Source organism: Netta rufina, assembly GCF_964035555.1.
Source record: "Netta rufina genome assembly, chromosome: 10".
NCBI classification, from domain to species: domain Eukaryota; kingdom Metazoa; phylum Chordata; class Aves; order Anseriformes; family Anatidae; genus Netta; species Netta rufina.
Window position 1 is genome coordinate 8,512,694 of NC_140133.1, and position 8,908 is coordinate 8,521,601.

The 8,908-nt window shown below is 48.6% G+C and overlaps 1 protein-coding gene across 1 annotated transcript; it reads left to right on the top strand.

The window, feature by feature from the left end:
• The first annotated feature begins 599 nt into the window (after positions 1-599).
• RPL29 (ribosomal protein L29) lies at positions 600-2,618 on the top strand. The gene is made up of 4 exons (XM_084292466.1): positions 600-668; positions 777-821; positions 1,111-1,175; positions 2,375-2,618. The coding sequence occupies exons 2-4, from the start codon at positions 785-787 to the stop codon at positions 2,486-2,488; spliced, it is 216 nt and encodes a 71-aa protein (XP_084148592.1). The 5' UTR covers positions 600-668; positions 777-784; the 3' UTR covers positions 2,489-2,618.
• The last annotated feature ends 6,290 nt before the right edge of the window (positions 2,619-8,908 follow it).

Below are 8,908 nucleotides of genomic sequence, written 5' to 3' on the forward strand. Positions count from 1 at the left end.
CAGCTCGTTAGAGCTTGGGAGAGACTTGAGGGGTCACAGCCCCCTGACAGTGCATGATGGGCTTGAGCCTGCCCTGGAACATCCTTTCTTTTTTTGATATTCTGCCCTGGAACATCCTTTCTTTTTTGGTATTTTGCCCTGGAACTTCCTTTCTTTTTTGGTATTCTGCCCTGGTTCAACCTTTCTTTGTTTGTATTCTGCATTTGCTTACAGTCTGTTACAAACAACCCTGGAGGTCCCACGCTCACACCCATAAAGGGACGGCAGTGCCACCATTTTATTGTGCTTGAAAGAGGATCGCTGAGACTGTAAAATAAAAACTTCTGCTTCTTCCAGCTCAGGAAAGCTCAGAAATGAGTGAAAAAAGGTTGACTGTGTGATTCTGTGGTTTTATGTAAGGCGGCAGGGAGGGATGTCAGGGCGGCCAGCGGGTGTTTTTCACTTCCATCCCGGCCCCCTGAGGCCATTTCTCGTTGGGGGCCGTGTGGGGGGGGGGACACCGAGGGGGCTACAGGGCCGGAACGGGCGCAAGGCGGAACCATGCTGCGGGCGGTTCGTGTTGCGCACCGGAGCGTTGCGAGCTTCCGGTGCGGGCGGGCGCCATTTCCCAGCAGCACCCCGGGTTTGGTCCTTCCTCTTCCGGCGCGGCGGCGGCGGGCTGCGGTTGGGTGAGTGTCGCGACCGGTCGCGATCCGCCGCCATCCGCGGGCAGGGAGGGGAGCAGGGGAGCCGGGCGGGTCGGGCCCAGCGCCATTATCCCTGTCTGTGTCCCGCAGGTGCAGCCATGGCCAAGTCCAAGAACCACACCACGCACAACCAGTGTGAGTCGGGGCGGGGGGGGGGGCGCGGCCCTGCTGGGGGGGGGCTGGGGATGAGGGGGGCGGGGGGGGGGGTGTGGGGCGGCTGCCCCCCAGTCCTGGCAAACGGCCCCAAATCTCTGGGTTTGGGGCCTGAGTGCTAAGGGGGGAGGCGCAGCCCTCGTTTGAATCCAGCCGGGGTGCGAGGGGCTGGGAGGCTGGTGGTGGTGGTGGAGGTCTGAAAGGAAGGTGGTGCAGCTCTGTAGCGGGGGTTGAAGTTTTAATTTGAGTTGTTTTCTTGTATTCTGCGTAGCCCGCAAGTGGCACAGGAATGGCATCAAGAAGCCCAGGACCCATAGATACGAGTCCCTCAAAGGGGTGAGTATGTCTGCTGATGTTTTTGGGCTGGTCGTTCACATGACAAAACCCGGTGCTATTGTTTCTTATTTTGCCTGTCAGCTTTTTAGCAGGTAGGGGCTTAAATTCCAGAGGGTCAGAACCACTAGGGGTCTCTCATCGTGTGCTCACCTTGCTGGCAGCAGTGAGAGTTCTAACCTGTGTGAAATCCACATTGCACATCTACAAAACTACTTTTGAGTTATTGGCAGATTCTGTCTCTGTCACACATTTCTCTGCTCTGATTCCTGCTGTGTCTCCTCTGTACCCTCCAGTGTTGTTTCACTGGCTGTACTAATACACTGAAGCTCGTTCAGAAAGTGAGAGGAGCTGGCTTTCCTGATGGTGCACATGGAAATGTCAAAATCCTGCATCTTCTGAGCTTATACACATGGTACATCACTGTCTTTTGCCATGTTTGAAAGAGACAGAAAACGCAGGATGTCCTGGCTTTGGAGGGGGCTGTGGTTCTGTTTGCCTTGCAGATGTGATGATTGGCTTTTCAGAGGCGATGTAAAAGCTTGTCTGTTGCCTAGCTCAGCACCCTGAAAACAGCTGGGCTGTTTCTCAGTGTGTCCTCTCACCAAGAGCGTGCGAGTTGAGATGGCAGAAATCCTGAGTGGACCAGGTGAAATGTTGCTTTCGGCAAAGTAATGAATGTTTCTCAGTGGGTTGCTGACGGTTCTGAGAATTCCTCCTAGCCACGAAAGGGTGTGTTGTGAGCTGCTGCTAGTGGACAAAAAAATAAGGAGCAGTTCTTCTCCATGCTGGTAGATTTTTCCTTTACTATAAAAAAGAAAGGCCTGAGGAAACTGTTGATCTTTGCCAAAGGATTGTATGTATGTATGCTCACCTGGCAAGATCTGGTTGTGATGCTTTTGATTAAGAACATATCATGACACCGAAATGAAGTTTGTCTTGTTTACATTTTTATTCAATTTATCCCGTTCTTTCTATATAGTTATTGCTGGGGCTTGGGATTCTTCTTTGTTTAGAAGTAAAAGAAAATAGTTCAAAGGATGGCTGTACCTGGTTAAAAGAATTCTGTTGAAATGAGAAAACCAAATTTACTTGAATTAATTGCAGCTAGCATTTGGAAATCATTGAAGCATAATGAAAGCATGTTTTTTTACCTGTGTCTTTTCTGCAGCGTGGCTTATCTTTTTCCTTTGTTTTTATAGGTTGATCCCAAGTTTCTGAGGAACATGAGATTCGCAAAGAAGCACAATAAGAAGGGGCTGAAGAAGATGCAGGCCAACAATGCCAAGCAGGCAGCTCTGCAGAAAAAGGACTGACGTGGTTTAAGACAAAGAACCAGTTTTCCTGTTGTCATGTGTTAAAGCATTTTGTAAGAATAAAATTGGACGTAACAAAGCCTTCACCTCCTGAATTTGAGGAGAACCCTCAAAAACGTCCTGAGCTGTATTTTAAATGCCAGTCGTGTCATCATGTCCGCGTGTAGCATCCAGTGTGTGGCTTTGTTGTCTGTCAGGTCAGCAGGAGGGGTTGTGTATCGGCATTCTCAGCCTCCAGATGTATGAGCTGAAACAGCTGCTGCCTCCTCAGTGTTGCAATTGGTGGTACAGGTTATGAACACCTATGAGTTGGCAGCCTGTTTTCAGTTGTGGAATGGTATAGAGTGAAGCTTTAAAGTATAAAAAAGAAGCAACGTGTTTTGTGTTGCTTGGGCTCTTAGATGATAGCGTTCAGTGAAGGTAGAACTAATTTTGATACTGGCATGCACGTTCAGAGCTCTCATAGTGCAATTTCTACAGTAGTTCTTAGTGCTGTCAGAGCAAGATCAGGCTTCCAAGGGCTATGGAAGCATCTGCTGCTTTACATTTCAGGTAGGGAAGCTACAGCAACAGCAATCCTGAGAAACGGGAGGGTTCTGAGCGCCAGCTAGAGTGTTATAGAGGTTGTAGTAATTAATAGAAGTGGTTTGTGGTGTTCTCTAAAATGCTTCAAGTGTGATAACGGGATACAGGACAATATAAAAGAGCCAGATTTTCATAGCTGCTGTAACAAAAAGTCCCTATCTGATGAAGCTTGCTGGCTGGTGAGATCATGGGAGTAGTACAGGAGATGTGGTGCCATGACAGGGTTGCTACTGTCAGGTAGATAGAGGTGGACTTGGCTTTCCAGGTCATGCCAGTCAGCAAAGCTGGCTCAAGATGAATGGTCTTGGTACTGAAATGAGCCACCCGTTAAAAGGCAAGGGACTTACCCTGAAATTGCAATTGCAAGACTCGTCCACCTGGTGGTGTGAATTCACTGATAAGCTCAAGAGCTGGAAGTATGTAACTTGTGACTTTCAGATATAGCAGCAAAACACCTGCTGGATGGAAAAAAAAATGCAGCAAAACATCCAATTAGTGTAGGTGACTTTTTTTAAAATAGCTTAGCTAATTACTGGAATGAAATACTATTTTGAAACAAGGTAAGTATTTTGAATTCTGTGTGGCCTGAAGTGATTCCACAAAAGTTTTCCGGATTTCCGAATGTTTCTCAAATCTTTTTGACTGATAAAAATACCACTCGGCTGTAAACCAAGCAATACAAAGTGATTTACTAATTTAAATCTCAGGAGCTGAGGGTTCTTGCATTCTGAGGAAAGTGCAGCCCGCACCTCTATGATTGCTGCTGCATGCATCTCTTGGGCTCTTCTGGAGGTTGAAGTTTCTGATCTGGAAGAACTTGGTGGCTGTGCGAGAGCAGCGTGTGGGTAGGGAGGGGTGATGTGCTGGGGAAGTTGGAGAGTGAGTGGTCAGCCCGTTTGTATCACTGTAGAATCTGCTAAATAGCTGGGACAGAAAGGCTGCCTGGTCCCTGCTGCCTGCATTTGAGCAAGATCCCAATGATCTTTCAAGGTCCCTTCCAACCCCTTCAATTCTGTTATCCCAGAGCTGCAGTTCCAGTTCACAGGCAGCTCACCTCAGGATGCTGCTGGTGTTGGAGGAGGTGAAGTGGCTGGTCCACCCACCTGAAGGAAGGACAGTGTGCTGCTGGTCTGCACGGTGACAGTAAGTAAAAGAAAACACGATTTCTAAGGAGATGGCTTGGTGTTTCGCTGCACCTCCACCCATGTGTCCAGATACCCAACCTGCTTTCAGTTCTACCTTTTAAATCTCCCACTAAGGCTTGCCTGTCTAAGAAGGCAGATTTCATCTCTGCGTCTTCCCCAGAGGGCTCATGCTGTGAGAATAATGCACCCACAGGATGTGGTTTGAGGGAAGAGAGAGAGGCAGGGGTCGGACTGTGACAAAGATCTTGGCACGTTAATGAGAAGCAGAGGGGGGAAATTGGGCTTCCAGTGGCCCCACAGAACTGGCCCAGGCCTGCCTCCATGCAGTCTTTTCATTTTGCTGCCCTTCATGCTGCCCTTCAGAGGGACAGCTTCCCAAATATGGGCTTGCTGACTTTCTGACCAAAATAGCGGCTGCGTGACAAAATGCAGCACAGAGGAACGTAACCTTAATCCAGGCATCATTGTGAAGCAAGAGACAAGAATTTGTGAGCTTCCACGGCAGCTCGGTGTCAGGTTTGTTGTCGTCTGCACCCCACCGCGATCTCCCTGCACACGTGGTGGCCCGGCAGGACGCTGCCTGGACATCGCTTATATCACCCATCACAATTTCGGACCCTGTGACAGCTCAGTTCCTGACTTCCCTCCTTCCCTTCCTTGTGGCAGGCATCGTGCCAGCCCAGAAGGGAAAGCTGCAAATGGGTGTCTGAGCTGACGTGGCTCTGTGGTGGGTCTTAGGCGCTTTCACTCGCCTGTGAAATCACCTAAATTCTGTCTTGCTTTGTGTTGGTTGAGGGAGCCCAATGATCCTTTTTGGGAGGATTATATCTGCAGAGCACAGGAGAGGGAACTGGCAGCTGTGGCCCACTTGAAGCTATTCCCATTATGCACAGCTCTGTCATCTTTGACATTTAAAAACTTCAAAACTCATATGACTAAGTGCTCGGTATCCCACAGGAAGCCAATGTGTTTGAGAGAGCCTCTCTGCTTAGCTGCTGCCGTACATCAGGTTACATGTTTTGTACTTGCTGCTGATGACTTCTTCCCTTTGCAATGAAGAGGACTCAGTAAGTTCTAGTTCAGCTCCTTTTTTCCCTTCAGTGAAAATAAAAAATAGTGTGCAAAGGGCACGTAACCAAATACTGAAGAGCTCATTTTGCAAAAGTGAGCAATTGCACTGAAGGGGAAGAGTACAAAAATGCAGAGGAAAAAACAAAGCAATGGGAAAGGCTCTGATGGGGCAGGATAATCACCAAGGATGTGGGTGTTCATGGCGAAAATGAAAACCAGGGCTGGACACATATTGCTCTGCTCCCTTTCACTACCTTTCAGTATTGTGCTCAAGCAAAAAATAAGTGAACAGAACATGAGTTCTGCTTTGCCTAAGTTTCAGAGCTGTTGCAGTCATTCCTTTATGACAGCGTATTTGATTTGGCACAGTGAGATGTTTCTCTGCCATGGCTCAGTTCACTGCTGCTACCATGGTGGCAAATGCGTAGCTCTAGGAGAAGCCTATGTTTTATTAGGGGTATGCCTACAAAATGTTCTGTTCTCATGTAGTCAGTCCATACAGCAAAGTTTTACTGAGATGCCTTGAGTATGCTGAAAAAGCTGCAAACCGGGGTGGGAATTAAATCTACTATCAGCTAAATTGAGCAGAGCAAATGGCCTGAGGACTGCGTCCGTGTCCGGTGGCACGTACTGCTGTCACCTGGCAGCACAGTGCCCTTTCTTAAGTGGGGGCAGGTGGTTAAGATAACACAGATTTGTGGGCTGTTACGGAGCATTGAGTGGCTTTTTGCCTAATTAAAAAAAAAATAAAAAAAAGTGTGAATATTTTGGTGACTATTTTTATTTCATTTTTTTTTTCCAAGTAGTGCTTGTGTATGTGTCACATTCCTTAGATGTCTCTGGCACCAGAATTTAACAAAAACATTCAGGGAAAACTAAAATTTATTTGGAGTTACATAGATGTGTGGACTTCTGGGTGTTCCTCAGTCATCATTAGCACGGCTCCATGCACATCCCCTATGTGGAGGGTTTACCCGAGCTGGTCCCGTGCTAGTTACAGGTTTGTCAGCCATCTAAGTCACTCGGCCGTCTGTCAAGCTGTGTTACATTCCTAATGCAGTTGCTCCTGTGTTTTAGCCAGCAGTGAAATCCACCCGCAGCGCTCCACCCCATGGCATTTGCTGGCTTACTCTTGGAGAACAGTCAATGTGCTGAGACAAATGGATCTTGCAGCAGTTTTTCTGACTTCATGTGCTGACCTGCTGGTGCACCTGGTCTAAGGACTGAAAAAGCCCAAATATTCCCCAGCACAGCCGCTCTTTTACAGAGAAGTTTCAGCTGCTACAAGAGCTTGGTCCTCTTCCTCTCCAGCCACCACCATCCCTGTTTTGCTCTCAGGGAAATGAGAGGGGCAGTGTCAGTGAGGTTGTTGTGGGTCACTGCTGCCTGTGCCCTTACTCCTGGGGCTCTTGGACAAAGGGTAGTGAGCTGAGACATGGCTGGGTGCCTCCCCCCAGCCTTTGCAGCCTACTTTTCCCTGGGGTCACAACAGTCCAAACCTTCCCCCAGACCACCAAAAAGGACAAAAGGAGGGGGCTAATCTTGGAAAGTTCCTTATTTCTTCTCTTTTTCACCATTCAGTGAGCCAAAGCCTATTCTTGGTAAATGTCTTGGAGATGTCCCTGTTGGGTATTAGGATTTGGTCAGGACAGAGGAAGACAATGGGGCTGTTGGTGGTACCTGCTGAGATGAAGTGTGGGTATGGGTTGCCTGTAGGTTGGATGGCTGTGGGGAGATTTGGTGTCCCTGGCACCTTTCTGAGCTAGTCAGAAAGAAAAAGAATTAATTTTACAGCAGCTGCATTGCAATAGTTATGAACGTGGCTGAGGCCCAGGTGTCTGCACTTCTGTGCAGGTTTCCAGGCCTGTGTAAAATGTTTCAGATGTTTCCTCAGAAGTAGTTCTCAGTGGGACTTGTGAAATGACTCGTGCTGCTTGGGAGATGGAAAATGATAATCATAGCACCATCTAGGTTGGAGGAAAATCTTCAAGATCATCAGGGCAACAGGTGCACTGGAGACAGAAGACAGTAACAACAGCCTTTCCCACCACAACACTTCAAACCAACACCTTTCTTTAACTTCATTGGCTTCTGCCGCAGCTGCAGTTCTGCTGAATCAGCAAAATCTTTGGGGTGGGCTCAGGGAGAAGGCAGGGAGCCACTGTCCCTGCTCAGAGACTTTCTAAAGGAGACTCAAATGCAGGTTGATCTGGGGTGGGAAGGTTGGCATGACTCTTGTCTTTGGGTAGAAGTACTGTATGCACACAGAGATGCAGCACAGGCCCCTTGCTGGCTCCAGCTCTGCTCTGGCCCAGGAGCCAAGGCACCAAGGGCTCAGGATGCTCAGGGAGCATCTGGAAGACCCAAAAGAGTCTTCCAGATATTTGCATTAGGAGTGTTCCTAAAATATCCTGGATTTTAAGGAAAATCTCCTGCCCAAGCTCATTTCCTTAGTTTCTTTGATGTTACAAACCCTGCTTGGGTAAAACATTTGGCACTTGTCCAGAGGAAAAACAGAGCTATGTCCTTCCAACCAACCGCTCTTGCACCCTCGCTTCACCAGTTTTAACCTCAAGCCTGCTTAGTTTGAATTAACAGTATTTCAGTACTGCCTTGAATGAGGACATGCGTCAGGTCAAAAACAGCTGCTCAGTGTGTTGTTTCCATGGAGAAGATGTGTTTTAAGAGGAAAGGAAGAAGCAAGGATGGTGGTGGCATCTCCCCTGGGGCCAAGGGCTGCACCTCAAGTGCTTGCACCAGAACAGCCTGGTGCTGTGCCCTGCCAATGTTTATTTTGCTTGGGTAAACGTTTGATTTTAGCAACATGAGTGCAATGCGTGAGCCGTGCTGGGGTGTAATTCAATGGGAGGAGGCAGCTATGTGCAGGGAGAGCTGCTAATGCTGCAGGAATGCCACGCTTCCTTGGGAAGAGAGAAGACAGTGCCTGGGGCGCCTGGGACAGCACTGCTCGTCTTCCTGACTCTGCTGCCACTCTGCGTGTGGCTCTCAAGGCTGTATCAGGGTCATGCCCTGCTCAGAATCTCTGGGGCCCAAATAGATGTGATTTCTGAGGGAAAAATGGTGGGGTTCAGTTTCAGTGTGAGGTGCTGTTGGACCATGGTGCTGGTCTCTCACGGTGCCACCTGCTTTCCACAGGGCGGTGTGAGACAGGAAGAAGGCAACCAGCCTGGCTTAGGATTGGCTTTTATTAGTGTTTCCAAATAAAATAGAGGTTTTCCTACTGTGTACACCACAGGGTGGAAATCAGGATGGCAGGGAAGAGGGAGAGGTATCCCTTTTGGACAGCCATGGTGATGCTGGGGAGGAGAGGCGGTGTCTCTCACAAAGGCTTTTGTTGATGGCATAAGTGGTTGTTAATTCATGTTTCATCACTAAAATGCTGCCAACACTCCAGTTAAAGCAGCATGCTCCAGTTAAACAGGCAGATACCAGTGCCTGCCCCTGCTGCACTCATCATGTGGATTTGGTGAGAAGACATGGCATGATGGTGACACAAAATGGTGGCTTCCCGCCAGGCACTTGCAACACTGAGGAGCTTTGCCCTCAACTGTGAGGTGCGGCCCTCGCCTAACCACCAAGGAACAACCATCAGAGGCAC

What these genes read in the sequence shown, in the direction of transcription:
- RPL29 (XM_084292466.1), top strand. Translation starts at nt 785, where the DNA reads ATGGCCAAGTCCAAGAACCACACCACGCACAACCAGT. An exon ending in CCACACCACGCACAACCAGT is followed by an intron (nt 822 to 1,110) that starts GTGAGTCGGGGC and finishes TATTCTGCGTAG; the next exon opens with CCCGCAAGTGGCACAGGAAT. An exon ending in GATACGAGTCCCTCAAAGGG is followed by an intron (nt 1,176 to 2,374) that starts GTGAGTATGTCT and finishes TTGTTTTTATAG; the next exon opens with GTTGATCCCAAGTTTCTGAG.